This window comes from Petaurus breviceps, unplaced genomic scaffold (assembly GCF_028583685.1).
Source record: "Petaurus breviceps papuanus isolate PSGF00001 unplaced genomic scaffold, PetGlider_PUasm1.0 216, whole genome shotgun sequence".
Classification (NCBI taxonomy): Eukaryota; Metazoa; Chordata; class Mammalia; order Diprotodontia; family Petauridae; genus Petaurus; species Petaurus breviceps.
This window is the reverse complement of record NW_027185867.1, coordinates 1,929,800-1,949,198: the sequence shown is the minus strand read 5'-3', so window position 1 is coordinate 1,949,198 and position 19,399 is coordinate 1,929,800. Positions and strand designations below refer to the sequence as shown.

Sequence of the window (19,399 nt, the reverse complement as noted above, 5' to 3'; positions counted from 1 at the left end):
CTCTTCAAATCACAAAGGAGACATATCAATCCTTATTCTTCATTAAGTTCAAAGTATCTACTTCCACCATTATCCCATTCCTGTCTCCCCTCTGTAATGAGAATGGGAATTTGAAGGTCTTCCCTGCCCCTTAATAGACATAGGGGGTAGTTTGAAGACCTCCCCTGTTTTGAAAGTAAACTCTGTCCCCTAATAGGCTGAATGTAATTACATGGAGCCTGTCATGGAGGGAATTTGCTGAAGGGTGCAGCAGAGCCCACAGGAAGCTTCCCTGTTGTGAAGATAAACTCTGTCCCCTAATAGGCTGAATGTAGCCACATGGAGCCTGTGGTGGGAGGAGTTTGCTGAAGGGAAGCAGAGCCCACAGGAATAGGGGAGCCAGAATTACCAAGATGGTGGGGGAGAGAGGACACTCATTAAGGAGATAGAGAGGTGTGTGAGTAGATATTGATCTTGTGGAAAAGCTGAAGGATGCTGTGGCTCTCAGTGTTATTATGGCTTCTGAGTATCTTTGGTAATATGATGGAATGGGCTTACTGGTTTTGGGATTGGGTTTTCTGGTGTATAAATAAATGCTTCATTTCATTTGGCTTCTGAGAGACCATACTTTCCTGGTTCTCATTCTACTGCTCTAGGTGCCCCTATACTAGCAAGTTAACTCTTGTTCTGAGGTGAGTATGCCCTAAAGTTCTGTTCTTTAACCTTTTCTTGCTAAACTTTCCCCTTTGGCAATATCAATCACTCTTGTGTATTCAAAACATCCATGCATATGACACCTAAATCTTTATCACCAACTTTAATATCTAAGCACACATGAACAACAGCATAAAAGCATATGATCTAGATGTCTCATTAACATTTCAAATTTCAGATGTCCACAACCAAGCTGCTTATCTCTCATGAATCTGCACATCATTGTTCCTACTATTTCTATCAATTGTACCATTGGTCACCCAAGCTTTTAAAACTTCCATGGGATTATTTTTGACTCTTCCTGACCACTCATATCCAAACAGAGACAAAGTCCTATTGATGTCAACCATAGTATTTATCACAGTCCCTTTCTCTACAGTCCCACTGAAACTGATCTATTAAAGGGTATCACCACCACCTTGCTTAGTAATAGGTGTTCTGGTGGGAACACCTCTATAAACTATAGGCCACTTCATCCCTCATTTCACTGTCGGGATAACCTTCCTTTTCTTTTTTTTTTTTTAAGAGGGTTCTTATTTATATTTTTGCTTTTTGGAGGGGGTTAGGAAGGGCAATTGGAGTTAAGTGAGTTGCCCAAGGTCACATGGCTAGTAAGTGTTAAGTGTCTGAGGTCACATTTGAACTCAGGTCCTCCTGACTCTAGGGCTGGTGCTCTATTCACTGTGCTTCCTAGCAGCCTAACCTTCCTTTTCCTATGTAACTTCTATTAGCTCAAAAATCCTGAGTAAATCTTTACTGTTTGTCAAATAAATGGCAAACTTCTTCATCTGCATACCTTCCATATTTTTGCACCACTTTACCTTTCCAGCCTGATTTTATAATGATCTCTCTAGTCAAACTGTATTATTATATCCAATGAATGTGATCTACAATTTCCCATTTTGGTGCCTTTGCTGACATTGTTTACCTACACCAAGAATGCATTCTCCCTTTCTCCTCTATGCTTCATTAATTCCTACTTATCTTTTAAAGCCCAACTCAAACACTATCTTCCTCCAGTCTTTCCTCCTTCAGTAATGACCTTCCCCAAATCCTGTTGACTTTACTGTGTCTAAAACATATGCAATTTTTGAGTACTACAGTGGTTATCTCTGCTTGGTCTTATAACTTTACCAGATGGCAAACTTAATGAGAGCAGGGATGAATATTTAAATGAACTTTTGCATCTTCCCCAGGGCTAAGAATGGTACTTTGCTCACAATAGGCACTTAATACATTTGAGTAAAGTAATGTTCAAATTAAGTGTGAGAAAGTCTAGAAAATACACAATAGAGAAAGTGAATATTTGAGAATGATCATAAGAGAATATGGAAATAATAGGTATTTTAATAATATGCAAAATATTAGTGATGATGCCTATATCCTGAAAATCTAGGTCACTGTGTCATACTGACAGTAATCAAAATAACTGGAAGGAATATTTGGTTCATTTGAAAAAGAGAACTTGAAAGAAAAATATAGTATAATCAGTAATTCTTGGGCAGGGCAGGGGGGGGGGGGACAAAAGGGTAGGGGGCAGATACAAACACTTAAGACTTAGGACAAGAGCATGAGAGGTGGACAGAGGTCTGTTAATAATGGGGAATGATGGTGTATGGAATCAAGGAGCAAGGTCATACCAAAGGGTGGTAGTCTATCTTCCAACCTTCCCAGAGAATTTCAAAGCTCACTGATGTTAAGGCAGGGTGAGTGTATTTGACAAGCTTCAGGATGAGAAAACAAACTCCCAAAACAGTCTCCCTCTGATTTTCTTGAAGATAAATCTTTACCTTACTCAAATTCAATTCAATTCTACTCATCCTTTCTCACTTAGTCTAACCCTCCACACTCACCCCACCAAAAAAAGAATCTTATATTCTGCTGTTCAGCAAGCCTGAGAAAAGAACAACAAATTGGTGAAAGGGTTAAGATCAAGGTCTATAGACATAAGGCAGAAACATTTATCTCAAATGTGCAGAGCAGTAGTGGGTGCTCAGGGAACCCAGACAATTTACATCATCATCATCATCATCTAGCCCCCATTCAAAGTCTAAGCAGAAAACCTGCCTTCTAGAGATCAGAGGTTGAGCTTTTTCTTCCAGGAAACAGGCTCTGTCCTAGAACTGGGGGGAATAGGGTGTATGAGACTCCATTGGTGAAAAGAATATAGATATTCTAAATGAGTGCCTTCCACATATGGTCAGTTAAGAAAGCATATTTTCTAGTATAAAAGAGTAATTTAGCAAAGATACTGTATCTTCTTTGCTGATAACATATGGTCAATAAACTTTTACAAACTATGATTTGGTATCCTAAATTCAGAATTCTACAGTAATTAGGAGATAATAGCTACTTTGTAACCTTTCCCAATTATCCATTTATCATTACATCAAAAACAATTCTTTTGTTTTCTTCAACTCTACCCACTGTATTCTAACTCCGAAAAATACTGCTTGATAAAATTAAGTGAATTTAATAGTTTGCTATCCAGTTTTATGGTGCAATTTTGAGTCATGCTAAGCCAATAGAGGGCAGCAAAACAATACAACCTATAATTCTTAATTCTAGTCCCAGTTTCCATAAGGATAATGCTGACAGAAAAAGAACTTGGAAAAGCTTCTAAACTTATGATTCCAAGCATATATTCCCTTAAGTATTTAGTTGAGACATATTATTCTATGACCTTTTGATCATTTTCTGTTTTAATTCTATATCATTAGTAATGTATGTGAAATATGAGAGAGGAGAGAGGAGAAAAGAGATACCCTAGAAACTGATGAAATCATCTACCAACTACAAAAGTATGTGATTTTGGGGAAAATTTACACAGAAGAAATCAACAGATCTTTTGGAAATGCAAAACTAGAGAAAATTGTACATTCATCTGAACACATTGGAACCTTACTGTAAGACAGGCAAAACAAAGTTTTGGGGTTCCTTTTTTTATAGTTCAAGATTTAAAATAAAATATAAGGATGGCATCCAAGCAAACCTCTTTTACATCAAATTCTACTCTATGGTTTCCATAATACTAGAGAAATATTCCAGAACAGAGACAATTTTCAACTACAAAAATTCCAACATTTTGTTCTAAAATTGTTATAAAGCTGGCTGTTTGAAATTTTAGAACATGCTTATTAGCTCATAAAAATTTCATAAGTAATGGTTATATTCCGAGGGCCTATAAAAGTTTTTACTTAACCTATAAAGCAGCTGAAATAACACACATTTCAAAGTAAAAACTGAAGAAAAAAAACACGGTGATAATACGAGCAATCATTGTTTTGTAAGAAAGAAACTTAAAAACTAAATGGTATAATCCTGTGAAATGCTTATGCTTCAAATTTAGTGGAGATTCTGTTCTTCCTTGAAGGCCACCTTATATACCTCCTAATAATAATAAGCCCATAGCAGACACTACTAGTTTACTAGCGTATAGTTCAACCAAAAACTTTGTTACATGCAGCACTCAAACCATTTAGTGCTTCAGTTACACTTTTTCTAACTCTAATTTGTCCCAAATCCCATGATATACTTTGAGGGCCATTAGAGGGAAAAGCTGGCAATCATGAGTTAGGGCAAAAAAATTTTCCTCCAATGTTTTCTCCAAAATTTTTCCCCAGTTCTTTAAATCCTTCTCCCATTTCCACCCTCAAACACTGAGGGAGTGACAGTCAAGTGAATTTACCTGGTGTGAGGAAGTATTAAAGAAGTATTAAATGAGACAATTTTTTTTTAATATTCACCCAAGGAAAAAGGACTGTCAGGTAGGAAGAACACAGCCAAAGGCTGACAGTAGGGAGAAGGCTCAGCAAAGCACAGACTAATATCTACCGTTTAGAAGAAAGGAAACCCAAGTAAAACAGATCTAAGAATAAGTGATGGAGAAAGAACAGGTCAACCTAGCTGCCCCATTTTTAGCAGGCAAACCATGCTATCTGCAAAGGGGAAGAACTGTAGGGGTAATGATCTCTGATAGATCTTGGCTTCAAGAAGGAAAGAGAGTCCAATGAAAGTGATATGAACAGTGATAGTCCCCTAAGACAGGGAAAAGCATATTCCTTAACTCCCAGACTTGTCCAAAGAACAGCAGCAATTTAACTTCTGATGTGGCATTCATACCTAATTTGAAAATTACCACTGATACAATGGAATGATAACACATCATTAGAAAACCTAGGTTGGAATCCCAGTTCTGCCACTTCCTAGAAGTATGGCCTTATACAAAAAAATAACTTTTTTGTTACCTGCCTCAATTTCCTCATCTAAAAAGTAGCTGTATTAGCTCATAGGGTGGTTGTGAGAATCAAATAAAACATTATATTGTAAAATGCTACAGTAATAGAAACTATTATTTTAAAATTCTACTAAGTTCATAACTATCAGCATACTTCAAAGAAATTATATGATAAAAGAAATGGAAATTTTATAGAACTTTCTTCATATATACAGGTATATATTAAGATTACATGTACCTAAAAATTTTCAAGCAAAATATACTAATACACTGTTTATGCTGCTATAACATTTTTCTTACAAATGTTGTTTACCTGACACACTGTGTTGCTGGTAATTATAGGAAGATGGAATTGCACCAATAGGAAGTTGAGGCTTTGGATTGCCTGGTGGTACCTCATCATCATCCTCCCCAAAGTGATGAACTTTCTCGTACTTTTCTAAATAACTGAAATGGAAAAAGAAAGAGTTAAGATTTTGGACATTTCTAGCATTTTATTTGTTTAGTTCCTTTCCCATAGTTTCTGTGCTCATCATCAACTCTCTCTTCAACAAAAAGAACTAAAGCTTTCTATATTATAAGAAGAAAAAAATCTGGCATAAAAACGTCAAATAGTAAAAACATTTTAAAAAATTCTATTCCAATGAATCCGGCTTCCACCTTCCCCAATCCATGTAAAAAGGGGACTCTAAACAAACACTGGAGCTGCAGAACCCACAAAATGACACAGAGAAGCTAACCTCCCACTGAGGACAGCCTGGCTGGCTGAAGCAGCACTCTGGGAGCCCAGCCCAGCACCACGCTGAGGCTTTAGCCCAAGGGCGGGCCTGACCAGCTGCTGGCCAGAGAGACTCCAGATCAGCAGCACCTGCAGCCATTTCCAAATTTATCAACACATAGATGCGAAGGACAAAGTGAGAGCAGTGCAATCTGGACTTTGAGACCCAGTAAGTGGGAGTGCATGGCTTTTGCCCCTAGGGCAAGAAGCTGCTGAGACTCTAGCACAACCAGCCAGTGCTACGTGGCAGCTTCAGCTCCAGGGCTGCAGAGTGTAGGGGACCAAGCACCAGGCTGAGGGGTAATTGTTCTTCCTTTAACCTGCTTGGATCTGGATTGAAGTCTAGGGTGGAAGACCTGGGGTGTGTGTCCAGCTTGCAAAAGCGTGTGGAGATCTCAGAGAGGGCACTCACCTAATACCTCCAGCAGCTGAGAAAAGCACAGTGTTTGGGACAAAGCTCCCCTGTCTGGTGGCAGAGTCCTACTGTGGCAAAAAGCCCAGGGGTCAAGTGACTGAGGGGCAACATGACCAGGCAAAGGAAACAAAGCAGAAAGAAGATTCCAACATTAGACTCCTATTTTGGGGAAAAAAGGAGCAAAGCATGACAAGAGGAAGACAGTGAAGTCAGAACTCCTGCACCAAAAGCTTCAAAGGAAAATACGAGCTGGTTACAGGCCATAGAGGACCATAAGAAGCAGATAAGAGAAGTGGAGGAAAAAATGGGAGGAGAAATAAGAACAATGCAAGAAAATTATGAAATGAGAGTCAACAGCCTGACTGAGGAAAATAACACCTTAAAAAATAGACTAACTCAAATGGCAAAAGAGGCTCAAAAATGCAATGAGGAGAAGAATGCCTTAAAAAGTCAAATTTGCCAGATGGAAAAAGAATCTCAAAAGCTCAATGAGGAGAATCATTGCTTCAGAATTAGACTGGAGCAAATGGAAGCTAATGACTTTATGAGAAATCAAAATGCTGTTAAACAGATCCAAACAAATGAAAGAATAGAACGCAATGTGAAATGTCTCATGGGAAAAACCACTGACCTGGAAAATAGATCCAGGAGAGATAATTTAAAAACTATTGGACTAACTGAAAGCCATGATCCAAGTAAGAACCTAGAAATCATCCTCCAGGAAGTTCTCAAAGAAAACTGCCCTGATGTTTTAGAACCAGAGGGCAAAATAGAGGTTGAAAGAATCCACCAATCACCTCCTGAAAAAGATCTCAAAAAGAAAACTCCTAGGAATATTATAGCCAGGTTCCAGAATTCCCAGATCAAGGAGAGAATATTACAAGCAGCCAGGAAGAAACAATTTGAATATTGTGGAAACACAATCAGGATAACTCAGGATCTGGCAGCTTCTACACTGAGGGATCAAAGGGCTTGCAATATGATATTCTGGAGGTCAAAGGAGCTGGGATTAAAACCAAGAGTCACTTACCCAGCAAAACTGAGTATCATGTTTCAGGAGAAAATATAGTCATTCAGTGGAATAGAGGACTTTAAAGCATTCTTGTTGAAAAAACCAGAGTTGAATAGAAAATATGACATTCAGATACAAGAAGCAAGAGAAGCATGAGAAGGTAAACAGGGAAAAGAAATCATGAGGAACTTATCAAAGTTGAACTATTAACATTCCTACATGGAAAAACAATAATTGTAACTTATGAAACCTTTCTCAGTAGTTGAAGGGAATATATATATATGTATATATGTGAGGGTATATGGGCATATAAATACATACATGATTGTGTGTATGTATGTTTACAGGTGTACATAGATAGAGGGCACAGGACCAACTTAACAGGAAAGGATGATACTTAAAAGGTGAAATTAAGAGGTGAGAGAGGAATATAATGAGAGGAGATAGGGAGAGACAGAATGGGGTAAACTATCTCATACAGAAGAGGCAAGGGAAAATGGTTACAATGGAGGGGAAGAACAGGAAGGCAAAAGGGAATGGGTCAACCTTATTCCCATTGAATTTGGCTTGAAGAGGGAATGAAACACACACTAAATAGGGTATCTCAACCTACAGGAGAGTAGGGGGGTAGGGTATGAGAGGGGGGATGATAGAAGGGAGGGCAGGCTGAGGGGCAGGGAAGTTGGAAGCACCCACTTTTGAAAAGGGATGGGATCAAAGTAGAGAATAGAACAAGTGGGAGTTGGGATAGGAGGGAGGGAAATATAGTTAGTCTTTTACAATATATCTATTATGTTATTGTTTTGCATTAGCCACACATGTACAACCTATACTGAACTGCTTATCTTGTCAGTAAGGGTGGGTGACAAGGGAGGAAGGTAACAATTCTGGAATTCAAACTTTTAAAATCAAATGTTTAAATACATACATATATATATATATACACATATACACGCATACTACTATTAATACTATTTTACATGTAATTGGGAAATAAGATATACAGGCACTGGGGCATAGAGATCCACTGGAAAAGTCAAAAGGGGTATGGGAGAAAATATGGGAGAGAGCAGATTGGAGAAGGGGATATCCTGTGGGACTGCTGTTTTGGGGCAGTGGGTAGGGGAAAAACGGGGAGAAAATTTGCAACTCAAAATCTGGCAGAAATGAATGATGCAAATCAGAAGTTCATAAAGCATTTGAAAAAAAATAAACAAAAAAGAATTCTATTCCCAAAAAGTTTTTAAACAGTTAGGTGAGGAAGAAAATAAAGACTAAAGACACTATCAAGTATATAAAAATCGGTACATTTTATGGTTATTTATGATGCATCAACAGATCATAATGCATAGATATGAAATCTTAAATAAGGAATTATAAACTTCACATACATTTTACCCACTATTTTGTTATATTGTTAAACTATAACCAGTGACTCACTGAATATATTGACCTAAAATTATCCGTATAAAAATTTTGGTATGTTTTGGTATAGTTCACCATATGGGGGGGGGGGGGCCTCTTTCTCTATTATTGGTAAGAAATAAATATCCTTGTTTACTGTTTAAGTAAGTTCTGAAGAGCATAATCCAATTCTAGGTTATCACCACAACTACCCATAGTCTTTAGTATATTAGCAATTACTGAAAACAGAGGGCAGGAGGATGGAGATACTGTCTTTATATCTGGTGATAAGCTAAAATGGAGAAAGGTTAGGTGCCAATATACCAAGTATATAAATATAGGAAAATTTTATTATGGGTTTAAAACAATAACAATGCTGAGACTAGAAAATAATACAGTGACACACTACAGACCATTAAAGGTGGCCCAAAGGAAAAAAAAAAAGGCAAAATGCCTGTTTGTGTCTTCTTTGTACAAACATGCCATGAAGAACATTAAAAAAAATCCTTAAGTTCCTGTCAACTGTGGAGAATTTTCAGTGTTCAGAAACAGTCTATTTTTTATTAAATGCTCTAAACTGATGAAGGGATGGTATGATAGGGAAACGAAAGATTAAAGATCAGCTTTTGAAGGAAGGGTATCCTAATGCTCCCCAATGGACCCCATTTGTCTTTGTTCTAGTCTGCTCATGATTTTACCCTAAGACAAAACCTATAAGCCCAGGGATATTTATTCTTTGGGGTTCTAGGCAAAGAATTTAGCAAAAAGTACAATTTGAGTGGATATGAAAAGCAGCCATCCAATTCTGAATAGGAATGGCTGTTGTGTACTTTGTCAAAAGCTTTTGTCCACATCTATTCTGTTTATATATGACTATGATATTTGTTGGTTTGTCATCGATATGGTCATTTGTGTTGATAGTTTACCTAATACTGAAACAGGTCTACATTCCTGTGATTAATCCCACAGTTATGGTATATGATCCTTCTGAAATATTCCTGTAATCTCCTTACTAGCATTTTATTGAAATTTTTTGCATCAATATTCATTGGGGAAATTGATCCATAGTTTTCTTTCTTCCTGGTTTAGGTATTAGCACTGTATTTGCTAAAGGAATTTGGTAGAATTCTTCCTTAACCTATTTTTCCAAATAGTTTATATAGCATAGGAATTAATTTTTCTTTAAATCCTGCACAGAATTCACTTGGAAACCGATCTGGCCTTAGGGATTTTTCCTTAGTTAGTTCAATATTGGCTGGTTCAATTGCTTTTGCTAAGTAAGATGGAGCTATTCAAGTATCACATTTCCACTTTTGTTAAACTGAGTAATGTACATTTTTGTAAAAATTCATCCACTTCACTTAGATTGTCAGATTTACTGGCATATAATTAAGCTTAATAGCTCCTAATTATTGCTTTAATTTATCCTTTATTTGGTGTTAAATATACCTTTTTTGTTTTTAATTCTAGTTATCTGGTTTTCTTCTTTTTGTAAATCAAATTAAATAATAGTTTATTTTATTGGATTTTTTTCATAAAACCAGCTTATAAATGTATTCATTAGTTCAATGGTTTTCTTACTTTTAATTTTATTAATCAATCCTTTCATTTTTCAGGATTTCCAATTTGTGTTTTATTAAAGATTTTTTATTTCTTCTTTTTTAAAGTATTTTTTAGTTGCATGACCAATTCACTTATCTGCTTTTTCTCTATTTTATTGATGTAGACATTTAGAGATAAAATTTTCCACTAGGTACTGCCTTGGTGCATCATATTTTGGTATGTTGTCTTAAATTTATCATTCCCTTTAATCAAAATTATTGTTTCTATAATTTGTCCTTTGACCCACTCATTCCTTAGGATTAGATTATATAGTTTCAAAATAATTTTTAATCAATCTTATCATGATCCTTTATGGAATGGAGTTTTTATTGCATTATAGAATGAAAATGATGCATTTAGAATTTCTGCTTTTCTGCATTTGGTTGTGAAATTTTTATGCTCTAATATATGTTCAGTTTTTGTGTAGGTGCCATGTACCACTTAGAAAAAAGGCATATTCCTTTCTATCTCTATTCAATTTTCTACAGAAAGGTAGCATCTAACTTTTATAAAATTCTATTCCTCTTCTTCTTCCTTATTTATTCTGTGGTTAGATTTACTGAGTTCTGAGAGAGGAAAATTGAGGTCCTCCACTAGTATAGTTTTACTGTCTATGGTCTCCCAACTCACTTGACTTCTCCTTTAAAAAGTGGATATTGCATGATTTGGTGCAAATATGTTTAGTAATAATATTATTACTTCATTGTCTACAAGATGTAGTTTCCTTCCTTTTTGCTTTTCTTTTTTCATTATTTTGATTTTGTTTGAATGATTCTTGCTATCTAGTAGAATCATTAGCTTCCACTTGCCCAACTCTAATTTTTAAGGATTTTCTGCAGTAAGCTTTTATACCATTCTTTTCCTTTGGCCAACTGTACTTTTTAAGGAGTTGGTTTCTTCATTGAATTTGTTATATCTTTTTCCCTGTTGTTTTTTTTTTTTTGGTTACTTCACCAAGCTGTTGACTCTTTGATGCAATTGCATCATTCTCATTACTTTTGCTAATTTTTCTTCTGCCTCTCTTATTTGATATTTAAAATACTTCTGAGGTCTTCTATGAGTTTTTTTGGGTCCAGCCACCAATTCACATTTTTCTTTGAGGCTTTGTATGTAGCTTTTTTTTTTTTGGACACTGCTGTCCTCTTCTGAGTTTGTGTTTATATGAGCTCTGTCACCACAGTAACTTTCTCTGATCACGTTCTTTTATTTGTCTATTTTTTCTCATTTTTTGAGCCTATTTCTTTACTTTGCACCTGGGATAGAGGGGTTACTATCCTAAGCTTCAGGTTTTTCATGCTGCTCTAGTTCTGGGGCCTCTAATTTTTCAGTTCTTCCAAGGTGGTGTGATCACAGGAGAGCTGTGTTTACTACTCTCCTAGCCTGTGTGTTACCAAAAGAACTCTTTTTGCCCTGGAGCTATGGCAGGATCCCTGCTATCCTATGGCTGCATGCTCTACTTTGTTAGTGCTACTCCTCACATTGGGATTGTGATTCGGATCCCTTTTGGTTAATGCAACAGTCCTACACCCAGTGCCAGCAACATATCCTCTGCAATTTCCTTCTGAACAGCTCTCAAGCTCCCTTACCATTTTTGAGTTTATCATCCATAACATGCCCCTTATTGTTATTTAAGTGTCTGTCCTAGGTCTTCTCTCCCTCTCTACCCACATACACAACACGCACACACACGCGCACACATACACACACACACTCTTTAAGGGTGACATATTTATATGTAGAGGGGCAAAGCTAAAATGGCAGATGAAAAGTAGGGACTTGCTTGAGCTCTCTCCTGATCACCTCAAGATACCTGTAAAAAAAGGCTCCTAAAATTCTAGAGCAGAACCCAAAAAGTGACAGACTGAAACAAAACTCCTGCCCAAGACAACCTGGAAGGTGAAGAGGAAAGGTCTGTTGCACAAACCTTGGAGAGAACCACAGTCAAACATGAGCTGCACCCCACACAGACCAGGACACCAGCAAACCTGAAACAGGGCTCAGGTCACTCAACTGGCATTTGGCCATTTAGCACAATTGGCAGTTGTGATGGTTTCCAGGTTTCTCAACCAAAAAAAGCCAAAGACAACTTAGAAGGGCAGTAGGAAAGGTCTGTTAGACCTGGGTGAGAGAGGAGCAAAGTCCAGAACCAACTCTGGGGTAACTGAGATGGTGGCAGTGGCTGCTTCCAGAGCTTTCGGGCCAAATATGGTGCAGGAATTGAGCAATTGATCAGAGGTGGACTGTAGGAATCTCTTTGCTGGTTCTGAGACAGGATTATCTTGCTTTGCCTGTGCTTGGATCTGGGTTGCAGTCCCGGGTGGCAATCCTGGATCAAAGAGGAGCACTGGCATGGGGGAGCTCGAGGCACAATACAGAGGGAATTCTCCTCACAGTTCCAAGTCAGAAAAGTTTTGGTGGTCACTCACAGACCAGAGCACAGGCCAGGAGAAGAGTAAATACCTCTTCTTTGACCATAACACCTTGGAAGAACTGAAAATAAAGGTGACCTATTTAACTCTCTGGGCTTACCTGTCATCTCTATTCATCTGATTCCTAGGTCTCTATATCCAGCCCCAATATCTCTCCTGAACTCCAATACTCCATCAATAACTGTTTATTAGACATTTCAAACTGGATGCCACATGGTATTTCAAATTCAGGACCAATATAGAATATATTTTTTTCTACTAACCCCTTTGCTCTGTGGAACTCATCTATTATTGTTAATAGTTTATAACCTTGGCATTATTATCTACTTACTCTCCTTTACCCCCACACATCTAATCAATTTCCATTTCTTCTTCCTATGCCTTAAAGAGACTTAAATGTATCAAAAGCTTGAGTTAAATATTTCAAAGACCTTTGTAGACTATCCACTTTATATATGACACTCTGCTGCAAGAGATTTAAATATGTTTTAATGAAAATCAAAGATAGTCAGTACAATGAGGTGACTAAAGAGCCAGCCTTGCAGTCATTGGGTTAAGGGTTCACATTTCATCACTGAAATATAATTGTTTTTTGGGATTTTGCTTTTTGGAGGGGAGAGGGCAAGGCAACTGGGGTTAAGTGACTTGCCCAAGGTAACATAGCTAGTAAGTGTTAAGTATCTGAGGTCACTTTTGCACTCAGGTCCTCCTGACTCTAGGGCCAGTGGTCTACTCACTGGGCCACATAGCCGCCCCAATCACTGACATATAATGACTATGTGGGGTGTAAGTTGTGTTCAAGGGAAGACTAGTACCTCTGGTATGAAGGCTGCTGAGCCCTTTTCAGGGCTGCTTTCTACCTTGCTGTCCACATGTTCCACCTAACTCTCACCTGAGGTTACAAGAAGCTGTAGCATGTGCAGCAGCCACACCTCAGTAAACCATTTCGGGGGATAGGTTAAACAAAGCTGAGGGTAACCAAGGGGTCTCAAACCCATTGGTGAGTTAGGAAGCTGTCTACCACAAGCATGTGAAGACTTCTCCTTGTGGAATGGGCAGATGAGAACAATTTGTTCCAATAGCCATGAAAGCAACTGAAGCTAACTAGCACTATGCATTTTAAGTCATCACCAGTAGTCTGGATTATGTCCTGCCATTGGACTGTGATGACTCTGGAGGAGAGAGTGAGGCTGATAACTTCATGCAAGTGTGCCTCACTTAAATCCAATTTAAGCATGAATCAAAAGACATCACCCATACCTGTTTACCATTTTACCTATCTCAAAGTCCTATGGCGACAGGCAAGTGATGAAGCAGCAGGTGCAGATACACTGGGAGCTGTAATTGCATTCCTGTACATAGGCGGCCAAAGCCATAGGGTTGTTTCTCACCAAAAACAGCAGTGGAATTCAGCAGCCCCCTGGGTATCTGAGCAGCCTTTTCAGTATCACACCGCTCACCTCCTGGTGTAGGAAGGGGCTAGAAAAGGGGCTCTAAAAATTGTCTGCTTACCCAACACTGGCCTGATTACCACAGCAAGCAGGGAATTCCATTCTGTGGTCAAAACACAAAAAAAGTACAAAAATATCTGCAAACATGATTCCTCTCACCATCAGCCCATGGAATGTGCATACACTTATAGAAAAAACAAAATCCAGTAGACATGAAAGACAAACAGCTCTTGTTGCAGGAGAACTCAGCAGGTATCACATCCAAATAGCAGCCCTGAGTGAAACAAGGCTGGCAAATGAAGGCCAGTTTACTGAAGTTGGAGCTCGATACATGTTTTTCTGGAGTGGCCACAGTGAAGGGGAGTTCTGTAAAGTTGGCGTAGGTTTTATAATCAAAACTAATCTAATCAACAAGCTTGCATGCCTGCCCAAAGGAGTGAATGACAGACTCATGACATACAATTGCCACTTGACACTTGCAGGAAAACATCATGCCATCATCATTATGAAGACCTGGAGATCCTCATCATCAATGTGTTAAAAGAGGACAAGCGTATAATTCTGGGTGACTTTAATCCTAGAGTAGGCTCAGACTACCAAACCTGTAATAGAATCTTAAGGAGAAAGGAAGTTGGAAATAGCAACAGCAATGGTTACTCACTAATGAAGGCTCGTGCATCTCATGACTTTCTCATAACCAACACTATCTTATGTTTACCTAAATGCAATAAAGCTTCATGAATGCACCCTCACAGCAAACACTGGCATTTAATAGACTGTTAGTGTAAGTAGAAGAGACAAACTGGATGTGAGAGTGATGAAGGCAATGTGTGGTACAGAGTGCTGGACTGATCATAGGCTTATCCTCTCTAAACAAAATATTCATGTTCAATAAAAGCAGAGGCCCCAAGGCAAAATGACTACCAGAAGAATTAATGTCAACAGATTAGAGCACTTCTCTGAGAAGGGAACAGTGTGTTGCTAACTTGGAGGCAAAGTTGAGACAACACAAAGGTTGGCAACAGTGGAGCAGAAAAGCAGTGAGCAGCTTTCAGAGACTTGGTATATAGCAGTGCATTTCCTCATTGGGGTCAGAATACTTGCAAACACCAAGACTGGTTTGATGAAAATTATGGGGAAATTCATCAACTGCCAAATGAAAAACGAGAACTCCACAGGGTTTACTAGCAGGATATTACTCAGTAAAACTGCAGATGAAATTCAGTTTTATGCCTATAGTAACAATCTAAAGTGTTTTTATGATGTCCTGAATGCTACTTGTGGGCCAAAGACCTATGGTGCATCTCAATTACCCAGTGCAGATGGAGCCACATTGATTAGTGATAAGGATATAATCCTAGAGAGACAGGCTGAACACTTCTACAGTGTTCTCAACAGATCATCATCAATCAATGCTGAGGCCACTGGCTGTTCACCTCAGCAATCCCTCCCCCTAACTGAAATTTCAACAGAAAAGGTTTTGAATGCCATTAGGCTCCTTTTGTTCGGCAAAGCACCTGATGCTGATTCTATTCCAGCTAAGATTTACAAGACAAAGGATCCACTGCTCTTACAAAAGCTGACTGAAATTTTCAGGGTTTTTTGGCAAGAGGAGGCTACCCCCAGGAGTTCAAAGATGCCTCCATTGTCCATTTTTATAAAGGTAAAGAAATAGAGTGCCCTGTGAAAATCACGGGGGTCTCTCTCTTAGTCATTACTGGCAAGATTCTTGCCAGAATCCTCCTTAATAGGCTGATCCTTCACTTGAAAGATGGTCATCTACCTAAGAGCCAGTGTGGCTTCAGAAAGGGCCAAGGAACAGCGGATGTGGTGCTTGCTGTCTAACAACTCCAAGAGAAATGGGAGGAGCAGAACAGAGGTCTCTACACAACATTTATAGATCTGACCAAGGTCTTTGATACTGTCAGTTGTGAGGGCTTATGAAAAATTATGTCAAAATCTGGTTGCCTGGAGAAGTTCATCAGCACTGTATGTCAATTTCATGAAGGCGTGCTTCTCTGGGTTCTGGATAATGGACAATTCTCTCGTGTGCTTTTTCAGTCACCAATGGAGTGAAATAAGGCTGTGTGCTTCATCTCATGCTTCTTAGCATGATGTTTTCAGTCATTTTATCAAATGCTTTCAATGAGGACGAACACAGCATCAAGGTCAGCCACTACAGTGCTGGTAAATTCTTCAATTTCAAAAGGCCACAAGCCAAGACTAAAGTGGAAGGAGTGTTGGTGCATGATTTTCTGTTTGCAGATGATTGTGCACTCAATGCAGCCTCTGAAGCTGAGATGCAACAAAGTATGGATCAATTCTCTGCTGCTTGTCTTAATTTTGGCCTAACAATTAACACCAAGAAAACACAAGTGCTCTATCAGTCACCACCACATCATACATACGTGAACCATCAATTACAGCAAATGGAGAAGTCTGTTTTTTTTTTTTAAGCAGTCAGGGTTAAGTAACTTGCTCAAGGTTACACGGCCAGTTATTTCTGGGTGTGGTGCTGAGTGTCTGAGCCCGGGATTCGATCTCCAGGTCGTCCCAACACTGGAGCCGGTGCTCTTACTCGCTGAGCCACCTGGCCGCCCCTAAGCAATTGGGGTTAAGTAACTTGCTCAAGGTTACACGGCCAGGTGTTTCTGGGTGGGTGCTAAGTGTCTGAGCCCGGGATTCGATCTTCAAGTCTTCTAAACACTGGAGCCGGTACTCTTACTCGCTGTGCTACCTGGCCGCCCCAAATGGAGAAGTTTTAAATGCTGTGGATAAGGTCACTTATCCAAAGTTAGTGTACTTTCCAGGGATGTAAACATTCATAATGAGGATGACATATTACTTGCACTAGCTCAGTGTTTGGGAGGCTCCACAGGAAAGTATGGGAGAGAAGAGGTATAAGACTGACTACCAAACTGAAGGTCTACAGAGCCACTGTGCTGACCTCATTGTTGTACACCTGTGAAACCTGGACAATTTACCAGTGTCATGTCAGGAAATTGAACTGTTTCCATTTGAATTGTCTTAGGAAGATTCTGAAGGTAACCTTGAAGAATTAGGTACCAGACACTGAGGTCCTTTCTTAAACTAAATATCCAAGCATTCAAACTCTGCTTCAGAGTGCAACTCCGATAGGCTGGTTATGTTGTTCAAATGCAAAATGCACACTTGGTTTTTTTTGTTTGTTTTTTTTTGGGGGGGGGTGTCTTTGTGGATGGGCAAAGGCAGGGCAATTGGGGTTAAGTGACTTGCCCAAGGTCACACAGCTAGTAAGTGTTAAGTGTCTGAGGCCGAATTTGAACTCAGGTCCTCCTGACTCCAGGGCCAGTGCTCTATTCACTGTGCCACCTAGTTGCTCCAAAATGTACACCTGTTAAAAAGACTTATGAAGAATTCACACAGGGTAAGCTAAGCATTCATATGGTGGCCAGAAGTAGCAATACAAGGACACTTTCAAGGTCTCTCTTAAGAACTTTGGAACTGACTGTATGACATGGAAGTCACTGGCACCAGACCACTCAGCATGGCATGCCCTCTTCAGAGAAGGTGCTATATTCTATGAGCAAAGCAGAATTGAAATAACTCAAAGGAAACGCAGGATGTGCAAATTTAGATAATCCATCCCAAATGTTCACATGGATTATTTGTGCTGGACCTGTGGTGAAGCATTCTGAGCTCATATTGGTCTGATCAGCAGTGCTAGACACACTGAAATTTGACTGTAGCATAGTGATGTCATTTTGGTACTCTCTGAGAACAAAGGACAAGAACCAACCAATACTGACAGTGTGACTCTGGGCAAGTCACTGTAATGGAAATGCAAATTTAAAGATCTTCCCTGCCTCTAGGCTAAAGTGCACCTGGAGCTTGGGGTGGGAGGCTTGTTTTTCAGTAGATACTTTTTGATTGGCCAGTGGGTCCAAAAGGTTGTTAACATTCTCTGAGCCAGGCGAAGGATATATAAGCCCTGATGTGTAGCTTTGTTTTTGTGGGCTCACTTTGAGAAATGTTCTGTGATTTGATCAGATGAAACTCTGGGAAGTCGTTGTTGAGAGTCCCCCGGCTTTGAAAAACCCAGATGTTGATTTGGTATGGATGTAAAGGTTGGACAGTTTGGAAACTGTCTACTTCATCTGTTTCTCTGTCTTGATAATTCTGTCTGTATACTCTGAAGTTCAGGGTGCTGACCTTTTTCCCCAGAACTAGGTAAATGATATATGTTCAACTGATTAAAGGAAGCTTGTTAACCCATTTTGAGTTGCTTTCCTTTATCAAAGCAAATCCAAGAACCTGTGTTGGCAAGGACGCTGGGGTGCTTGCTGCTACAGTTACTTAATCTCTTAGTGCACCAGGCAATTCTATAAGAACCCAAGCAGAAAAACCATGCTAAACAGAGGAATTTCCTCAGCTGAGAGTTCCCTATATCAATGAAGTTGCAGGTCTAAGCCATATCTGATTCCTTGTCCTGAATAAAAATACTTTATAGGTAAAAAGTGTTGATAAAAGAAAAGCTGCGTTAAGGCTCCACATTGAGCAATTTAGTAAATACAACTATTACCTTATGTCTAACATGTGCTAATTGGAATTTAGGGTTTTTCAAGATGTGTATTTTTTTGGTATAGTATATACATATTATGCCATAGGAGAATAATAGGAGAAACATTATACTGGCATTCATAAACTAATCAAGCATATAGAAACAGAGTGTAATTCCTATGTAGGATTTTCCCCCCCATTTCTATTTTGTATTTAAGGCACAGTATAAACCAGGGGTGGGGAACTTGGGGCCTCGAGGCTACATATGGCCCGGTAGGTGCTCAAGCTCAGTCCTCTAAATGAATCTAAACTTCACAGAACAAACTCTTATTGGATATATATGTAGGTTAGTAATTCCATTAACTGTTACAAAGTACCCTGATATGGCAACTACATGGACCAACTGGATGACTTTCCACATATTGTGATATATAATATGATATATTGCAATGGTGCATTTTTCTATGCAAACACTACATTTTAAAAATAACATGTAATAACTTTATCACCAATATAATATGATATATTGCAATGGTGCATTTTTCTATGCAAATACTACATTTTAAAAATAACATGTAATAACTTTATCACCAATTATAGATATTTTACAGAGATTTTTCAAGTATATTTTCACAATATATTAAAATAAATTTCAACTGTTAATCACTGACTAATCAAAGTTCAATATTTTTCCAGAATTATTTAGAAAAAGCACAATGAATATTCTCTCATAGTTATAAATTATTGTGACATATATATCACACTAGTACTAGCATTAATGTTTCTAGGTTTCAGAACAGGTTTGTTCCAAATATCTCTTGCTGGTGGTTTTCTCCTAT

At 38.6% G+C, this 19,399-nt stretch overlaps 1 protein-coding gene across 1 annotated transcript in view; it reads right to left on the bottom strand.

Annotated features, from left to right (window-relative positions):
* Positions 1-19,399, bottom strand: part of ARID2 (AT-rich interaction domain 2) — a 248,418-nt gene that overhangs the window by 109,194 nt on the left and 119,825 nt on the right. The window contains exon 4 of the mRNA XM_069094245.1: positions 5,244-5,377. Coding sequence (XP_068950346.1) covers positions 5,244-5,377 — 134 coding nt within the window. The remainder of the gene's footprint in view (positions 1-5,243; positions 5,378-19,399) is intronic.